General features: G+C 46.7%; 1 protein-coding gene across 2 annotated transcripts; it reads left to right on the plus strand.

Moving 5' to 3' along the window:
* The first annotated feature begins 402 nt into the window (after positions 1–402).
* smurf1 (SMAD specific E3 ubiquitin protein ligase 1) lies at positions 403–19,782 on the plus strand. Of its 2 annotated transcripts, none has more exons than XM_056407588.1 (18): positions 403–649; positions 12,044–12,082; positions 12,541–12,649; positions 12,891–13,024; positions 13,143–13,208; positions 13,306–13,381; positions 13,814–14,025; positions 14,129–14,213; positions 14,742–14,888; positions 15,228–15,435; positions 15,763–15,866; positions 16,325–16,439; positions 16,563–16,741; positions 16,853–16,990; positions 17,162–17,282; positions 17,433–17,634; positions 17,855–17,939; positions 18,030–19,782. In XM_056407588.1, exons 1-18 carry the CDS (start codon positions 595–597, stop codon positions 18,127–18,129), a joined length of 2,175 nt encoding a protein of 724 aa, XP_056263563.1. In that variant the 5' UTR covers positions 403–594; the 3' UTR covers positions 18,130–19,782. The 2 variants fall into 2 exon arrangements, with proteins under 2 accessions (XP_056263563.1, XP_056263564.1); XM_056407589.1 differs by having other exon boundaries at positions 17,864–17,939.
* Positions 19,783–20,352: the final 570 nt, after the last annotated feature.

The following is a 20,352-nucleotide window of genomic DNA, read 5'->3' on the forward strand; positions in this document are numbered from 1 at the left end:
TGATGTTGGAGGAGCTTGAATGGAGGCAGACTGATACATTATCTATATATCCAGAGGCTGGTGGTATTAAATGGGAGAAAGCATTCATTGTTCATGTCAAATAAATTAAATATGATTATTGATTTCCAACATTATCTGTTTATAATATTGTTTGTAAATTATTCAAACATATTATGCATGGTTAACTTCTGCAATAAGTATCAATAATCAGGGGAATTTTCGTTCCGTAATGGAGGATACAACAGCCTAACTCAAATAAAAGCAAAACTGAAAGAGAGTGTCAGTATAAGAATCTGGTGTATACGGGCACGCCCACGCTTCTCGGACGCGAGCGCGTAACGTAATACCAGAGCATACCCGTTAAGGACATGACGTCAGTACGTGCTTGAGCCTGCCCGAAAATGCTCTCCCGTGTTGTTGGATTTCGAAAGAGCGCAGGACTTTGCGATGAAATAATACCTTTTTGCCCGTGAGGAAAACACAAACAAACCGCATGTTTTGAGGCCGAAGTTCTTCGCGTTCCCATTAAGTGGCGAAACGGTGTTTTTCGGGGACTCCGACGGGAAGTTTGTGTGATCGTTTTTTCCCGGAGTGATGTCGAATCCTGGGACTCGGAGGAACGGGTCCAGCATCAAAATCCGAATGACAGGTAAAAAAAAACAAAAAAACGACACCGAAAGAAAACGCTTACGGTGCACGTTTCAACCGGAGCTAAATGTTCCCTCCGCGAGCGGCTCTTGTAACGTGTTGCTGCCAGCGAACCGAGCACAGCGAAGTGTCCCCTCGGCTCTCTGTTTGCCCAAACATCCGGTTGTTGTGTGGCAAAGTGCGAGCTAGTTAGCTCAGCCGCTAACCGGATCCCCGAGAGGACAGTGGGGGGTAGATTCACTATCATGTGGGGGCCTTTCACATCGGAGGCAGTCGGCTGCTCTCTCGTTGGACACACCGACTCTCTAACGCCCCGTTTATCAACTTTATCGACGGCTCTCACTTGTTCCCGAGCCAGCTAGCGTTAGCTCCCAGCACCACTGCCGTTGACCGCTAACGGCTGCTAGCTACACCCGCCTGTCGGCGGTGTTCGGTTGACCAGCCGAACCCGTCGCTTCACCTGAAGGCGACGGGCTCCGTGCCCCGGGCGTCGGGCTGCAGCCGCTCTGGACGCCGGCCCCGGGGTGGATGTGACGCCGCTAGCCTCGCTCCGTGATGGCTGTTGAGTGTCAGCTGGAGCGAGACGGCCGTCTGACTCTGGACACGTTCGCCTTGTTGGGCGTCCTGTAACGTTACGACACGAACATATTGTGTTCCGTTTTGGGGGTTTGGGGGGTCAGACTTTTCCTCTGTGGGACACACACACATTAGTCTCTCTCTCTCTCTCACACACACACAGCTGGAACAATGGTTTTTACTGTAGCTAATGTAACCCCACTGTGCACCCAGGGGCCTCCATTCAAATGGAAATGGCCCCTCTGTGCTGCTGCAGGCAGACGCCTTGTCCTTCTTCTGGTTCAAAGTTGAGCAAACACACACACCAGAATGTGCGTGCTGGTGGACTAAATCCGTGAGTCTTTGAGGCCACATCAAGTGTAGGATTGTGATGGAGGTGCTTTTCTTTAATGCGATGCAGGGGCCACTTGCTGTCTGTATATTTTCCAACTCTGTCCCCCTTTTTTTCTGAAAAAGGATGTGAAGAGAGGGGAGCAGGCATCGTTCTTGACAAGATATGCTCACACATCTGACGATTCTTCGACTGTCGTATTTTCCATCCATTCTCATCCGCTTATTCCGGGGTCGGGTCGCGGGGGCAGCAGACCCAGACTTCCCTCTCGCCCGCAACATTTCCCAGCTCATTCTGGGGGATCCCAAGGCGAGAGATGTAATCTCTCCAGCGTGTCCTGTGTCTTCCCCGGGGGTCTCCTCCCAGTATTTTCTTCCCATTTTAATTTAATTGTGTCTTTACCGGCCAGTCTAACGTGCAGTGTCGTAACCGGTTGTCCAGACTGGCAACAGTTCGCGGTACAATGCCATGCCCTCAATGAGAAACTATTTCCAAAAACACAGCTCACAGTTAGGAACATATATTATTTTAAAGATATTATACAAACGTCAAACAGACGAAACTCAAAAAGGAGTACGAGTTACGAATGAAGTTTACGGCGTCATTTTCTTCAAGGAAAGTGGAGAATATTGACTGGCTACAGCTTCTCAAATGTGGACATTGTTTGTATTTCTTCGTTATCTGTGACGGTAAACTGAAAACCATTTGCGGACGTCACAGTTGGCTCGGTCTGATTCATTATGCTGACATTCTATAAACCCATCAAGTATTAGACCAATAATAATTGATTCATTTACATTTAAAATAATCCTTCTCTGCAGCCCTAGTTGGGAGAAATGCATTTAAAGGTACTGTAATTGTATCAGTATAACTCAGTCCTAACCTAGTACCCAAGTGATCTGGTGGAATACCAGTAAGAAAAGATTTAGGTGAAAAGCAATACGCACTCACACGGTATTGAAAGTGTGTGTAGATGTATTCGACTGTGGAGGGTGTGTGTTTTGGTGTAAACCAGTCACTCATTATTTCAGCGTGGATGCAAACAGAAGTCTTTGTCCCTGACGGTGCCCCGCCCCCACAGGTATGAGTGGAATTCTAATTGGGTGAGGAATGTGCAGCGAGCCAATGGGAGGGCTGTGTCTGCGCCCCGGCCGGCCAGCACCGTGTCCGGTCTGTCAGAGTTTGACGCAGGTTTAGATCCCAGAGGCGGCGTTGGGTCTATATGGACGTGTTGTAGCTAGTGGGAACGCTGAAGTTGGCTGTAGGGAAAGTGCTCCAAGCAACGTGTTGCTTTATATTTAGGTTCTATGAGATAATGAGATACCACCCCCCCCCCCCCTTCAGATTTAAGAGTCTACTGAACCTAAATATTTTTAAAAATTATATATATATATATATGATGGTAAGTGTTGCTCGTTTTCAGGCAAAAGTTATTACTTTTTCTTTTGTAATTATTATTTCGGAGGCCCTTTGCTCTTGGCAGAACTTGGTTCACCCGGCCCAATTCGAGTTGTGGTTCTTTAACTCTCATTGCTGGCAAGGTTTGAATGCAGAACAGGGTCAGGCCAATGTTAAATACAGGAAATAAGTGAGTCAAATAATACAAGTTTTGCTTGGCTTTATTGTGAGGAGAAGGAAAAAAGCCTTTTAAAGGGTACCTGTAGTGCAAAACAACAACGTGCTACATCCATTCGGCGCATCAAATAAATCATATTTACCCCGCCGCTATTGTCAACAAGTCACGCATAGCCCGAGGATTTACATTTCTTTGTCAACATTCCGAGTCCGTGAACGCTTCAGGGCGCAGCCATTTTGCTAGTTATTTACTCATGTCAAAGCTAACTATGACGTTGAGTCGTTGAAAGGAATTCTGCCAATCCGGAGCCACTTGTGCCAAAACAGCGGATAGCCTATACCAAACAAACTGAGCTATAAAGGTGTACCAAATATAATGTCTTTCCCTCTATCGTGAAACATTCGTAGCGAAGAATTACACAATCTATATGGTCAAAATCAATGGAGATACTGCGAATGCCACGATACCGGGGGCAGCGACGACGGCTCTCCGATATATATACCTCGCGGTGTCCGCCTACTGAGACCGCTATATAAAGTATGGGCTTTAGTCTATGCTAAAGGATCATCTTAATCATGGGCGATAGTATGCAGGCAAATGTTAGGCCTCTCGCATGGGAGAATAAAGGTGAATATATTCAGAATATTAGTAATAATCACACCAACTCTGGTGATCGCAAATTAGCCTACATGAAACAACTGGCAAACTTACCGATTTGACAGTTCTCCTCAGTGCAGGCCCGGAACATGTCGGCCGATCATTGCATCAATGAAAGACATCTCCAGCGCTGGCTTATGCGCGATGTAGCTATCAAGCTCACGCTTTTGTGTGAAGCAGATGAGGTCTAATGACACTATATCATCGGACATAAGTTCGTGTTTTACAACAAATGCACTCCATGTCTGTTTTTGTGGCACATTTCCCAAAACTTGCACGCGTCCGCCGACTGCGTGCCACGGTCACGCCGCAATGAAGCATCTGGACCGCGGTCCTTCGCATCAACTTCATCTGAATCATCGCTATCATCGCTGTCACAATTCACTAAATGGGGATAGTCTGCTTTTAAAGGTTCAAACAAGTATCCAGTTGCTGAATCAGACAATCTTTCATCGTCCATATTATCAATCTCTCAGCATTTGTTTGCGGCGGGACGTTGTTTATATAGGTATCTGAACACATCAGCTGTGGCTGGCTGTCGATCTCTCAACGATTTGACGTCACACCACCCGCGACATATTCAAGCTCCAGTGCAATGTCGCATGTCGGAGTTGAGGACTTTGAACAGCCTAAACTACGTATTGTTATTGAATACTGGACCGTCAGTGCATGAATAACCTTTAGAAACACATTATCTTTTGATCTGGCTACATATTCGCTTTCACTACAGGTACCCTTTAATGACTGAAAGAATCAGTGATTCAGCATAATGTTCATTTTGTGGCCAGGTAGTCTGATGAAGATTCAAGATTCAAGATGTTTTATTTGTCACATACACACACAGGGTGTGCAGTGAAATGAAAGTGGCAATGCTCAGCAGGAATGTGCAAGGGCAACAAGTACACACTATTTACAAATAAAAAACAACACAATATTTACAGTAAGTGTGTGTGTGTGTGTGTGTGTGTGTGTGTGTGTGTGCCTAAGAGGGGCAGTTGTGTGGGTCTATGTGGGGGTCCTGGTGAGGTCGGAGTTCACAATCCTGATGGCCTGAGGAAAGAAACTCCGTCTCAGTCTCTCTGTTCTTGCAGCGTGACTACGGGCGCCTGCCTGACCGCAGCAGCTGAAACAGTCTGTTGTTGGGGTGGTGAGGATCCTTCATGATCCTGCCGGCTCTGGTTCTGCACCTCCTGGTGTACAAGTCCTGCAGGGTGGGGAGTGTAGTTCCAATAGTGCGCTCAGCCGAACACTACTCTCTGCAGAGCCTTCCTGTCCTGAGTTAAGCAGTTGCCAAACCAGGCTGTGATGCTTCCTGTCAGGACGCTCTCTACAGCTCCAGAGTAGAAGGACTGAAGGATCCTCTGGGAAACTTTAATTTCCTCAGCTGCCTGAGGTGGTAGAGGCGCTGCCTTGCCTTTCTCACCAGAGTGTCTGTGTTTGTTGACCATGTCAGATCCTCGGTGATGTGGACTCCCAGGTATTTATACCGCTCACCCTCTCCACAGTAGTCCCGTTAATCCCCAGTGGTGAGTCGTCCTCTGTTGTTGTACCTTCCTAAAGTCCACAATCAGCTCCTTAGTTTTGGTGACATTCATGATGAGGCTGTTGTCCTGGCACCAGGTGACAGATCAGCAACTTCCTCCAGGTAGGCCTTCTCGTCGTTGTCGGAGATCAGGCCCACCACCACTGTGTCATCCATAAACTTGATGATGGTGTTGGAGCTGAACCTGGCCACACAGTCATGTGTGTACAGGGAGTACAGTAGGGGCTGAGGGCGCAACCCTGGGGATCCTGTGTTCAGGGTGAGGATTTGGAGGTGTGTCTGCCCACCCTGACCACCTGTGGCCTGGCGGTCAGGAAGTCCAGGATCCAAGCACACAGGGGTGTTCAGTCCCAGCTCAATCAGCTTGCCGGCCAGTCTGGAGGGACTATGGTGTTGAAAGCTGAACTATAATCAATGAACAGTAGTCTCACATAGCCCCCTCTGGCTGTCCAGATGAGAGAGTGTGGTGTGCAGTACCTGGGAGACAGCATCATCTGTGGATCTGTTTGGGCGATAAGCAAACTGCAGCGGGTCCATGGAGGAAGGAGGTAGGCGCAGATGGTGTCCTATGTCAGCCTCACATACCATTTCATGACCACCGAGGTGAGGGCCACGGTCGGTAGTCATTCATACATGCTGGAGAAGCATTCTTGGGCACAGGGACAATAGTGGATCTCTTGAAGCAGGCGGGGACCACGGACTCAGCCAGGAGAGGTTGAATATTGTGGTGAACACTGGAGCTAGCTGGTTAGCACAGGTCTTCAGTACTCGCCCAGATATGCCATCTGGACCTGCAGCTTTCCTGGTGTTCACCCTCAACAGAGCCCTCCTCACACTGTGCTCGGTCACAGAGAGTGTGTGTTCATCCCCAGCGGTAGAACTCACCTCGGCTCGCTAACGGTGTTGTTGTTAGCTTGCGAGAAGCGCTGTTGTTGCTAGCCTCAAACCGTGCATAAAATGAGTTCAGGTCGTCCGCTAGGGATGCGTCGGCACTCACCATTGCGCGGGGTCTGCTCTGGTAGTTTGTGATAGTCCGTAGCCCCTGCCATAGGCGCCTGGTGTCGCGCTGCTCCATCTGTGATTCCACTCTGTCTCGGTACCTCCTTTTGGCGTCCTTCACCGCCCTCCTCAGTCCATAGACCGCTGCCTTGTACTCGTCCATGTTGCCGGATACAAGACCGGAGTTATAGGCAGCAATGCAGGCGTTCACAGCTTCACGGATGGATCTATCAACCCACGGCTTTTGATTAGGAAAGTCCCTAACTTTTACCGTGGGACGATGGTGTCCGTTAGCGTTGCTATGAGGCTCATTGCTACTTCCATAAACTCGCTGGCGTCACTGGAACTGGATTGGATCATGTCCCAGTCAACGATACTCAGGCGTCCTGTAGCTCAGCCTCTGATTGGTCAGACCACCGCATTCGTTCCTCGTCACTACCGCTTCCGCGATCCTTTGTTTATACTCCGGAAGCAGAAAAATGGCGGCATGGTCTGATTTCCCTAACGGAGGAGAGAGACAGCCTTGTAGCCTCTCTTGAATGGCGTATAGCAGTGGTCCAACGTTCTTTCCCTCTGGTAGCACACGCAATGTGCTGGTGAAAGTTCGGCATGACTTTTTAGGTTTGCCTTGTTAAAGTCCCAGCCACCACCACAGCCGTCGGGATACTTGTTCTGATGCCGACATAACACATCATGTAGGTCCGATAGTGCTACCGGTGTCCGCTTGTGGTGGAATGTGAGCGGCTGTGGTGATAACCGAGCTGAACTCCGGGGAAGGTAGAATGGACGGCATGAGATCGTCAGATGTTCCAGGTTCGAGACAGGAGCGAGAAAGAGTCTTAATGTTCTTGGGGTCGCACCACATGTTGTTTGTCATGAAGCAGACCCTCCACCCTTAGATTTACCAGACTCTTCCGTTCTGTCTGCACGGAAAACAGAGAAGGACTCGGTTGGACATATGACTCGATCCGGCACCAGCGGGTCAGCCAAGTTTCCGTCAGACAAAAGATGTTACAATCCCGCATGTCCCGTTGGAATCTGATCCTTGCCTAAAATCATCCATCTTATTTTCCAGAGACTGGACGTTAGCAAGAAGGATGCTGGGCAAAGGTGGACGGTGGGCTTGAACTCTCAGTCTGTTCAATTCGCTCCGTTTCCCTCGATGTTTTCGTCGTCTCCCGTAGTAGCGGCTCCACTGCTGTTGTTGTGGTTCGCTCGTACGATCTCTGCCGGCCACGCTGGATCGATGGAAAAAGTGGACAAAAACCCTTGTTTTGCGCAAAAGTTTATGTCCAAAAGTGTGCTGCGGTCATATGTTGTTAGTGCCGATGTGTTTGTGGCAAAGAAAATATTAAAAATAAACACAAAAACTAAAAGAGCGCACAATCTCCGCGGAGCTGCCGCGACGGCGACTGGACACAGCCGCGCCATCAGTGGAATATTGGTTTGTTCTGCGTCAGGGCAGCAGGTGACTTGGGATACTCACTCAAGAGGGAGGGAGAGAGCTGTTAAGAGGGCAGAGGATGAGAAATATCAAAGGGGGGAAGAAACACAATAAAAAAAGAAGGCACACAAAAAGCAGCTCAAGTGTGAGGGAGGAAAGAGGGCGAGGGGAAAGAATCGTGCTTACCTGTGAAGCAGCGTAAGGACTCCTAATCCTCTCACGTATTGAGCCAGCAGCTTGTGCAGAAACACACACTCGCTGAATAAATGGAGACACTGAGAATGAAGAGGCAATGAGTGGGACACCGATGCTCCCACAAGCGATCGCTGAGAGACGCGGTGCATTGACAACACTCCACCCTTTTATTTGTCAGGAAGCTGAAGCTCCGGCGTGTTCAGATGCACGGCATCTTTTCAAGTCGGTGAGATATTTGGTGGAGGAGACGGTAACGCAGGAAGCGACATCGTTGTCATCTCATACGTGTCACTTCATTACCTTCGCAGTGAAAATGCGGAAGGTTATGTTTTAATCGCCGTGCATTTATTTATTTATTTGTATGCGTGTTACTCGCTTAACTCAAAAAGTATTAAACCGAATCGCATGAAATTTGGTGGGATGATTGGTTATTATTCGGGGACCATTTGATTAGATTTTGGGATCGATCGGGTCAAAGGTCAAGGTCATGAAAAGATCAAAATCTTCTTTTTACCATAGCACGGTCAATTTTGATCAAATTGGCATGCAACTAATGCCAAAATGTTCATAATTCAATGCCCAATCTTGTGATATGCGAATGTATGCGCTCTACCGAGTGCCCATTCTAGTTTAACTTGTAAAGAGTGCCCTCTGGAACAGTAGTTTTTATGATTGTGGTCTCGATCCGTGATCGTCGTGTGTTTATCCAGCAGGCAGAGAGTTGCACCTCGGCAAAGCTTCCACCGAACTGGACCGATTGGTTTGATTTTAGAGGCTTTAACGAGGGCCTAAGCCTCCACAGTTTTATGGCTCCCGCCATTAGCTGAAGAGCAGCAAGCGCTCTGTCGACTGCAGCTAGATTGCTTTTTTGGGGGGGTTGGTTTTGGACGTGGTTGATTGGGCTAAAACATGTTGTGGCTTCAGAGCTGCTAGCGTGGTACAGAGGCAGCTTCCTTTCTCGCCGTCTGCCTCGGACGGTTTCTGCTGTGTTCCCTCAGGACCGGATGAATAGAATTCTTCCCCCGCTGGCTCCCTCCAGCTCTCAGGTTAAAAAAAAAGAAAGAAAAGGACACAAGGCCAAAAAAAGAAAGCGGCGGTGGGGAAATTGAGAACCAGCTGAGCTGTGGCTGTGTGTGTCTTTGCCAGCCGTGACCTTGGCAGAATGAGGAATTTCCTGAGACGCTGAGAACAGGGGGGCCCGTCGCACCCCCGGTACCACAAGAGCCGGTCCAGAGTGAAACGTGGAGCGGCCCCCGTCTGGCGAGAGAGTGGAGGATGAGAGCGGGTGAAGAGGGAAGCCGTGACTGACGGAGAAGGTCTTCCTCTGAAAGAGGAAGCGAGGGCACATTTCAGAAACTTGATTCTCTCCCACTCCAGCTGCGTTTCTTTCATTGCGTGTAGAGAAGAAATAAGAGGTCTCTGTGTGGAATGTTTGAGTCAGGAGGAGGAATGGATGAGGTCGACGAGGGAGAGGGAAGGATATCCTGCCGGCATTCTCCACGGGTTAATCACAGGAAAGAAACCACGGCACGCCAGACACATCCACGCCACCACATCCGACGCGGCCGCCGGCGGACTCGCTTCCTCCACGGCCGTCTGGGCCAAACCGGATCACGCCTGCTTTTAATTGGACGTCAACGCCGTGGTAACGGTTCGTGCGGCGGAGCGAATCGGGCGCCTTTGAGACGACACCGTCGGTCTCCATCCCCGAGCGGTGGTCAAGACGACCCCGCCGCCGGTCAACGGGCAGGGATTGTGTTCCTGGTTGCAATTAACAAAGATTTCCATTGTTGATTAATCAGGATATCACTGTCTTGATTAATCTGATTCGCATCTCGTTAACAAATTAATAAATACAACGGCTCGCTTTATTTGATCAATATGAAATAAATAATTTCAAGATTTCTTATTCAGAATCATTGAAAGCAACCGGCTGTCTACATGCGTGGAGTTCTGGCTTCAAGAATAACCGAATGACGAACTGATGATTATCAACACGGAGTAACTTAGCACACCTGGTTGTGTCGGCTCTAATTGTCGTGCATGACACCTGGATAACACGACTCTTGATTGACAGGGTAGAGTTCCACATTCAGGGTTCGTACGGTCATGGAAAACCTGGAAAAGTCATGGAATTTTAAAACTGTCATTTCCAGGCCTGGAAAAGTCATGGAAAAAACTTAAATCATAAGAGTTTGGGAAAAGTCATGTAAATGTGTTATAATCACATGTTCATTTACGCCGAGTTTGAAATAATTAATCGTTTTTTTTAAAAAGACGCTCAAAATATAAGCCGGCGTACGCTCTCCATACGCAACATTTTCTAAATTTTTCATTTTTAGACATTTAAATTTGGTCATGGAAATTTGATTTGAAGTCATGGAAGAGTCATGGAAATCCATTGGTCAAAATGTGTAAGAACCCTGACATTCCACCTCAGTGGTCGGCTCCCATTTAGTTTATCTTGAGAGAAGAGAAATAAAACACAAAGTTTGTCTCTGGCCAACAAACACGGCCGTTTATCTTCACGTGTCATCGGTCGGCGTCGGCTCATGCCGTACGGGAGGAATCCAGACAGTGCTTTTAAAATGCGTCCCGTCCGTCCTGTACGTCCACATGGAGGCGACGCTCCAGAGGAGCTCACACAACACGGATCACATGAGGGTTTTTAATCTTAGTGATTTTTGCGAAACAGTTGGACCCGACGCGGGGTTCGTTTAGTCGACTCACTGATCGCACCGTGACGTTCGTGTTTTATCCAAAGAAGAAGAAGAAGGCGGCCGTCGGTCAACGCTTTGCACCCCAAACAAGTGGCTTCTCGTCACGGCGGTCGCCTCGCGCATGAACACCAAGAAGCAGGTTTACGTTGTCTAATATTTTATTTACTCCCTCCAGTATTGTAGAATAATTACCTTCGCATTGAAAATGCGGAAGGTAATGTTTTGATCGCCGTGTATTTATTTATTTATTTGTATGCGTGTTCCTCGCATAACTCAAAAATAATTAAACCGAATCTGATGAAATTTGGTGGGATGATTGGTTATTATCCGGGGACCATTTGATTAGATTTTGGTATCAATCGGGTCAAAGGTCAAGGTCATGGAAAGGTCAAAATCTTCTTTTTACCATAGCGCGGTCAATTGTTATCCAATTGGCATGCAACGAATGCCAAAAATGTTCATAATTAAATACCCAATCTTGTGACATGCGAAGGTATGCGCTCTACCGAGTGCCCGTTCTAGTTAAAAATATGTTTTGCACAGAGTGGTTTGAATCGGTCTTTATCTCTGTGGCCTGGAAGGAGTTTAAGATGCTGAACAAAAACACGCTTCGGAAAAATATTTAAATGTCTCTCTTCCCCCGAGAGGTAATTCGTGACGCGTACGTGTTTTTGTACTTTCTTTGACGACGGGCTTAAAGCCTGACGTTTAGAACGGGACATTTAGACACGCAGTGTAAATATTATCGTGGGTTTTCACGTCAATTACACGTTACGGCGCCGCCGCTTCATGAGAGCGTGACATCAGCCCCGAGTACAAAACACGCCGCTTGTCTTTGTTCCATGCCCACGCTGTGGAGCCGACACCTGCGCTGGGGATTTGTGTTTCTAAGAATGAGTTTGTTGGTCTTCCACGGTGGGCTGTTTTCTTCTCTTTTTTGTTACGACACACAGCGGTGTTCACGGAGCTGACCTAGAACGACATCTGCCTGGTCTCGCGGCAAACAACGAACAAGGAATTGCACACACACACAGACACAACACACACACTAAACTAAATAGTTAGTGCACACTTGCAACCTCTTGAGGTCTGGGTCAGTGTGAGCTTCGCTCTCTGGATCCACACAGACGAGGTGGCATCCTGACACTAGCCTATACTTTCCTTTCTTTTCCCTCATTTCTGCTGCTCATTACCCTCCTCTGGCATTCGTATATTATATCCCAACCAGCATTCTTCCTCCGCGCAGTTTATTGTGCCCCAGCATACATTTATACCCAGCCTACACACCGCCGGGGATCATTTTCATATTTGTGTGTGTGCCTTTTTGTTGATCCTTTTTTTCCCTCTTCCGCAGTATTATGTGCCAAGAACCTCGCAAAGAAAGACTTCTTTCGTAAGTACCTTTTCGTCACGCTCATTTTCATGCGCATGAATCTTCCGTCGTGACGGTCGTATACGCGATGAGACGACGTGTTTCAACGAGGGTCTGTGTGCGCCATGAAAACCAACACTGTAAGCACACTGTGCCATTAACATACACATCCCACCCCGTCCAGGGACGGCGTCAGAGCTCCAGGATAAGAGTCTTCATTTCCATACGTTTCATTATTACATTACGCACCAGTAACAACCAAATAGAGGATTCTCTTATTGGGTTAGATCTTTTTTACAATTGCAGGCCAGTCTCAGTGAAGGGCGAGATAAGAAGAATCTGCTAAATGCTTTTAAAAAAAATTTATGGAGATGTGTTACTGCAGTACTTAAGCCAATTGAGATATTTATAATGTTTGGAAATGATCTTTGTGATTCAATTTGGTGGATGCAAACTTAATTTGAGCTGTGTGTGTGTAGGCCTGCCAGATCCCTTTACCAAGGTTGTGGTGGACGGATCGGGTCAATGCCACTCGACAGACACAGTCAAGAGCACACTGGACCCCAAATGGAATCAGCACTACGACCTGTGAGTCTCCCTCAACACCACTCTTTGATTTATTTCCGGTTTTCTTATTTTATGCCTTTTTAAATGAATGTTTCCAATATAAGTGGTAGATGTGTACCTTGAGGTGTCGTCGTACGGGACGCTTTGTGAACTAACGCGGTATTTCCTACTGGTGTCTTATATTCACCTCGTGGTTGGGTGATAACGTATTTTTTCACCCGGATACCGGAGCGGTGTTGAACATGCTCCATCTGTTTTTCAGCTACATTGGAAAGACGGACTCCATCACCATCAGCATATGGAACCACAAGAAGATCCATAAACGACAAGGAGCGGGCTTCCTGGGCTGCATACGACTGCTCTCCAACGCCATCAGCAGGCTAAAAGACACAGGATGTAAGGCTTCGTTTTCTGCCCACTGTTTTTTTTTTAAATACCCAATGAATGCAAATCACAGATGTGAATTTAAGAGGAGACGCTTTTGGTTTACGTTTCCTTTTCCCTCTTCTTCCAGACCAGCGTCTAGATCTATGTAAGCTGAACTCCTCGGACAGCGACGCAGTGCGGGGGCAGATCGTAGGTAAGGCCGGACGCACGGACGTATTATCGGTACAAATGTCCCCTCGTCGCCTCTCCGTCTCGCTGTCCTCTCTCTGACCTTTACCACTTGTTTCCAGTGAGCTTACAGACGCGAGACCGCATCGGCAGCGGAGGCCCCGTGGTGGACTGTAGAGGACTGTTGGAGAACGACGGGTGAGCGCGTCAACAGATGTTTATGCTCTCAGAGAAACGATTATTGATCTGTTGTCATTATTATAACAAACAAACTCAAATACTTTTGCAAATATAATGTAGTAAAATTCTACGTCCTGTATATTTTCATATATTTAAATTCAGTCTTGTGCTATTTCGGCTCTTTTTTTGTCATGATGGGGATGCAAAATTGGACTGTGACCTATTTTGTTTTGCAGTATCACTTTGTTCATAGTAACTATTTGTTTAATTATTTCCCAATCTCTCAATCTCAGTTAATTCTTTGATACGTTTTTACTGTAAATGGCGTCATGTTCTAAATCAACAACGCGCTTTGTTCAGGAAGACTTGCATCTGCCGATTGAGACCATAAACTCCTGAGGTAATGACTCAAGTGAGACTTCAGTGGCATGTGTGTGTGTGTGTGTGTAGGCCTGTGTTTGAGGGATGCTTCAGTGAAGAGCCCCTGCCCTACTCGGACCCCACTGGTGCGGCGGGGGGCGGGAACTGTCGACTTGACTCACCCAGTCAGGAGGGCCGTCTTCAGACGCAGCGAATCAGAGGGCAGGACTCGAGAGGACACGGCCACACCCCTCAGAACAGACCTCATGGGCACCAACCGCCTGACCTGCCGGAGGGTTACGGTCAGCCAAACATTACTCTTGACAGTTCAATCATCTCTAGAACATCTCGCGTTGTATTCATGAAAGTCACGTGACGTATTTCTTCTTCTTTGTTTTAAAACAGAGCAACGGACAACGGTGCAGGGCCAGGTGTACTTCCTTCACACGCAGACGGGCGTCAGCACCTGGCACGACCCTCGGATACCGCGGTACGATTGCGCCCAGCTTCACTTACGTCCAGTCCAAGCATAAAATGAGATGAGCCTTGAATAACCTTCTGACGAACGAGGCCATTGCTGCAGCAGATCTTGAGAAGAATATAAAAGACGGAAAGAGCGGGAGGAATCGCTCCACACGGGGTGTACTTTGCATCAGACAGCGAATATCCTGCATCTTTGTAACGCTCTGTAGGATTCTTCTATTGGGACTGAGACATTTAAATGTATATGTAGCAATTAAAACATAATAAGCCCCATCTGTAGTATTAGAATAATACTGCACGCTGCTCCCAGATGCCCCGTACTTCTGGTCCATGTTCTCCTTACTTTGTTCTGCACCGATCGCATCAACAGATTAAGAGGAAATCTCGTGTTGTTTCCCTCGGCCCGCTGGCGCCTGGGCTTAGATCCGTATGAGGGGTTAAGAGCGTCCAGTATGTCGGGTCAATGTCGAGACGGGTCTGGTTGATATTGTGCCGCTGACTGAAGCCTCGGACTGGTTACTTGTTACCGGTGCAGGGACCTGGCCAGCGTGAGCTGCGAGGAGCTCGGGCCGCTGCCGGTGGGTTGGGAGGTCCGGAGCACGGTGTCGGGCCGGATCTACTTTGTGGACCACAACAACCGAACCACTCAGTTCACAGACCCGCGCCTACACACCATTATCAGGTACACACACACACACACACACTTGAAACACTCTCCAGTATCCCTCATGGCAGAGTCGATCAATACCTGTGGGGGGGGCAGACGTCCATGACGCATTATAAATAAGTGGGTTCAAGACTAATCTGTTGTTAATCTCATCTCTCGCGGCTGTAATGCTGAAGTCAGACGTGTTCTGAACGTGACCGACTGACAGCCAGCAGCTGATGGCGCTGAGTCGTAGGAGATTGAGCTGCTGTGAATGAACACACTGTCACCGGATGAGGACTGTTGGGCCTTTTGTCTGTCAATTCACAGTCTCTCATGTTTCTTCTTCTTCTTCTTCTTCTTCTCACCCTCCAGCCAACAGTCCGAAGCGAAGGAATCCTCACAAGCCCCTCAGATGGATGTGGGGGGTGAGGAAGGAGTGGGTGGAGGAGAGGGCGACGTGGCGGCGCGCTACGAGAGAGACTTGGTCCACAAGTTGAAACTGCTCCGCCATGAGCTGTCGTTGCAGCAGCCTCAAGCCGGGCACTGTCGCATAGAGGTGTCCCGAGACGAGATCTTTGAGGTGGGTGTGAATCTCACACAAGTAAACCAGACAATGATGCTCTCTCTCTTTCTCTCACTCTCTCACACACACACACACACACACACACACACACACACACACACACTCCTGTGAACATTTACGTCCATACAGACACACTCCTCCATACTCTTGGACTAGTCACAACAACCAATTATTTCAGTGTCTTTCTCTGAATAGCACTGATGTGCACATTAATAAACTGTTTACTGGAGCATCACAGATCTCAGAGGCTGTGTTGTGGCTCACTTTTCGTCTCTGATCATGCGTTAATGTTGTGTGTGTGTGTGTGTGTGTGTGTTGGTATAGGAGTCATATCGGCAAATAATGAAGATGAGGCCCAAAGACCTAAAGAAGCGCCTGATGGTGAAGTTCAGGGCAGAGGAGGGCCTGGACTATGGGGGGGTGGCCAGGTAATTTGGAGAGTACTTTTACATCTGTTGGAGGACATCTATATTCTTCACATCCCATGATAAGTTGAGCTCAAGTTGTACAGTATTGTTCATTAATAAATCTGTATAATTTTTGTATAGCTAACGAAATCATCGAGTTGAAAACGCTAAATGGAAATCATATCGCAAAAAATACTTTCTGGGGAGTTTTGGACACATTCCCGCTGCTTATTTCCCCTCATTCTGCCCTCGTCTCATTTTTAATAAAGTATTTCCTTAACGTCCAGTTAAACCTGCTGCAGAGCCTCCTCAGGGAGAGAACATGTGCTCCATCTGTTCATTAGAGCTGCTCAAAAGGAGGCTTCAGTGGGCTGCATCATATATCATTTTCTGTTGTTTTGTTCATTGTTCAATGATGAATTAATGTGTCACAAGAGTTTTTTTCTAACATTTGTTAACAATGTGGTGGTTGTCTGTAGGGAGTGGCTGTACCTGCTGTGTCATGAAATGTTGAACCCCTATTACGGCCTGTTCCAGTACTCCACAGACAATATCTACACACTACAGATCAACCCTGACTCTTCCATCAACCCTGTGAGTGCACACACATACACACACACACACACACACACACACAGAGCTCTTCACGCTCAGTAAGGCGACTCTGATCCTGTGTGACCGCCTCTGTCCGTCTCTCTGTGTGTGACTTTCTTTCAGGACCACCTGTCATATTTCCACTTTGTGGGCCGTGTGATGGGCCTGGCCGTTTTTCACGGTCACTACATCAACGGGAGCTTCACGCTGCCCTTCTACAAACAGCTGCTAGGCAAACCCATCCAGCTCAACGACCTGGAGACCACCGACCCGGAGTTGCACAAGAGCCTCGTGTGGATATTGTGAGCGAACGCACGAGTCGATCTGGCGGCAGACAGCGGAGGGCTTTCGTCATCATGAACTTAGTCGTTGTTGTTTGTTAGTGTTAACTCCTCCTCTTGCTTTCTGTGCAGAGAGAACGACATCACCTCAGTCCTGGACCACACGTTCTGCGTGGAGCACAATGCCTTTGGGAAGTTCTCGCAACACGAACTCAAACCCAACGGCCGCAATATCCCCGTCAACGAGGACAACAAAAAAGAATACGTCAAGTGAGAACAGCGAGGCGCCGTGGAAGTGGGTGTTGTCCAAACTGCCCTGGACACAGAGCGTAAACAATAAACTGTCTGGTCAGCACAAAGAGCGGCTGTACACAGCGCTGTAGCCGGGTTATTACCGTGTACTTATTTAGCCTGCGTGGTGTGTGTGTTTTTGTTTTCCAGGCTTTATGTGAACTGGAGGTTTATGCGGGGAATTGAAGCCCAGTTTCTGGCTCTGCAGAAGGGCTTCAGTGAGCTCATCCCGCAGCACCTCCTCAAACCTTTCGACCATAAAGAACTTGAGGTACGCGTACGGTCCAGCGCCTCACTTCATATTACGTGTTTGATAAAAAAATCCTAATTAATTATGCTTGCCCTGCCATCGTTGCTTCTTTTTAATTGATTCCTCTCAATTATCACCCTTAACACTTCCATCCTCCTCCTCCTCCTCCAGTTGATCATCGGCGGACTGGGGAAGATAGATCTCGCCGACTGGAAGACGAACACGCGCCTGAAGCACTGCACAAGTGAAAGCAACGTGGTGCGGTGGTTCTGGCAGGCGGTGGAGGCCTTCAGCGAGGAGAGGAGAGGACGCCTCCTGCAGTTCGTCACGGGCTCCACCCGGGTCCCCTTACAAGGATTCAAAGCGCTTCAGGGTGAGTCATGGACTGGCACAGACGCTCGGCGCTGCACATTATTTGATTTGTTCACATCAGTTCCCGTTAATTCTCAAAAACAACAAAACACTCGAGTACAAATGCAAATCCAGACATTTTTTTATGTGCAATTAAAAACACTAAATTGACATCAACCGATTTGCTTTTCCTGTTCTGTGTACCGGAGAAGAGCAGTGATAACTGAATGTATGTGTGTAAGGTTCTACAGGTTCTGCAGGACCAAGACTCTTCACCATCCATTTGATAGACGCCAACACGGACAACCTGCCCAAGGCTCACACATGGTGAGGACACGTGAGAGGAGAAGATGAGGCCGGTTTCTCTCTTCATATCTGTCAGGTTTGATGTCACTAATCATCCTTCTCTTCCCCTAGTTTTAACCGAATAGACATGCCTCCCTACGAGTCTTACGAGAAACTCTACGAGAAACTGCTGACGGCCGTGGAGGAGACCTGCGGCTTCGCCGTGGAGTGACTGATCCGCAACCAAACCAACGTAGTCGCGCTTGCACTTGCACACAAACTATTTGACTTTTTACATGTATATATATATATATATATACACACACGAACACACATCAGCAGAATATCAAGTATACGCGGAGTATACGGAGCGGCCAAGAACACGCGGCCTCTTGCCACCTCTTGACCACCGAACGTTGGCAGTCAAAGGAGGAAGCACAGCGGGAGAGGAAAGGATTAAAAAGAAGAAGGAAAAACCAGACAAAAAATAAAGTATTTTAAAACATTTCTGATGTTTTGAAGAAGCATTTTTATCCTTCAGTTTTAACAAGCTATGATGTCATTCTTCAGAATGTCTACCGCCACAGCAACATTTGACTCTTGAAAAAAACACTCGAGTCAAAGGACAGAATCGGCCAATCACATGCGAGCCTGGGAACAGCGACCTTGAATTCAGACGCGCGAAGAACAAGGCGGAGACGGATTGTCTCTCTGTCTGACGAGCTGATTAAGTAGTATTCATGCTTCATGTTTAACCACTGTCGCGTACCAGAACATGTACATGTACGTGTGAATGTGTGTGTGAGAGACTGAGACTGTATTTGTGTCTGTGAGTGAATGTGTGTGTGAGAGACTGAGACTGTATTTGTGTCTGTGAGTGAATGTGTGTGTGAGAGACTGTATTTGTGTCTGTGTGTGTGTGTGTGTGACAGGCATGGCACCCGGTAACGCTGTAAAAATGATCAAATGAGCCTGCTCTTCTGTTTTGGTAACCTTTTGTCTCTTCCGTTTGTATCTGCAACCACTCTGATCCACTCTGATATTTTATTATTTATTACTAAGTGATTACTGACCAAGCTGCTATTTGCTCTGCAAAGAGCCCACACTAATCTCTTGATCACCCCCTCTACCAGAGTTGAAGGATCAATTCACTTGCAATTCAAGTAATCCACAAAGTGGGTTTTATTGAATTTTGTAATTTTTTTTTTTTTTTCATATCATGGGGGAAGACATACTTTTGTCAGTGTATGATAATTGTCTTGGTGTTTTAAATGCCACGTTACATTTATTCGACGTGAAAGGGAAAGATCATCCCGGTCCTAGTTTTTAAAAATCTAATTCTACTGATGTTATGGAGCGGTCCGAGGGCATGACTTGGATATTTAACAAAATGAGCCACAAGGATGGAAAGAAGGAGTCTGCTTCAGGAATTATTTTGGTTTTATATTGCATGTATAATAAAATCTCATGAGCCTTGAATGATTCATCATCCATTTCACCATCTTTTCTATTTCTTTGTGGCCTTGACGTTTCTCTGCCCATCTCTTTTTCTACATGACCTGGATGTTAGAAGAAAAGGAAAAAAACAGTAGTCCTTGTCCTCAAGACCAATATGAATGAACATAGTATCTTTGCAGATCCTCCAACAAAGTGAATGAAATCAAATAGCTAAATGATGAGCGAGCAATGTGGAAAAAGTTTAAATTTGTTGTAGATTGATTATTAAAGACTGTTAAGCAGTACCATTTCAATCTGCATTTTCTAGGTTCTGAGTTCACTGTGTAATGGATGCAAGAGTATTGTAACTTACTATGTACTAAACATTTATGAAAAAATACAATGTAAATAAGATTATATTAAAAGAAATTAAATTGAAAATACCTTCCTTGTGTGTTATTCTCTCTATATATTACTATCCAAATAAAGCAACAAGAATATCTGTATATTAATGTCTTCAATGTATTTTTTTATATTTATCCTGCGATTTGGAAACTTGTAAATTACATGTATGTATGATGAGAGTGTAACCAGAATCAAGTTCCATATGAGCACATATTCGTGGCCATAAAGCCGATTCTGATTCAGATAATAAACCTTGAAGTATTAATTATATCCAGTTCTGGGGCATTGGAAGCAAATCTTTTTTTTATTTCATCGGCCTTTCCAGCTGTCCAAAAACACCCACAAATTTACCAAAGCATCGCATTGAGTTATAGTTTCAAACAACATATTTGATGGATTTAATTATAAATATAACGTAGAACTATCAACATTTGGAAATAAAGATTGTTTTGCCTTTAGGGATGTTTTGTCCCTTTGAGATTTTGATATTTAAAATGACAACCATATATTATCGTTGGTGTCCCTAACTTTCATTTTCTATCTATTTCACGTGTTACCATAGCTAGACAAAATTATTTTAATTAGTTTTGTTTAAAATGTAAATATATTCTAT

This window comes from Pseudoliparis swirei, chromosome 23 (assembly GCF_029220125.1).
Source record: "Pseudoliparis swirei isolate HS2019 ecotype Mariana Trench chromosome 23, NWPU_hadal_v1, whole genome shotgun sequence".
In the NCBI taxonomy this organism is placed as follows: Eukaryota; Metazoa; Chordata; class Actinopteri; order Perciformes; family Liparidae; genus Pseudoliparis; species Pseudoliparis swirei.

Excerpts from the sequence above, each read along its gene's own strand:
- smurf1 (XM_056407588.1), top strand. The coding sequence starts at position 595 with ATGTCGAATCCTGGGACTCGGAGGAACGGGTCCAGCATCAAAATCCGA. Across the intron at positions 14,889-15,227 it reads CGCCTACACACCATTATCAG|CCAACAGTCCGAAGCGAAGG; the intron begins GTACACACACAC and ends CTCACCCTCCAG. Across the intron at positions 16,440-16,562 it reads CTGACTCTTCCATCAACCCT|GACCACCTGTCATATTTCCA; the intron begins GTGAGTGCACAC and ends ACTTTCTTTCAG.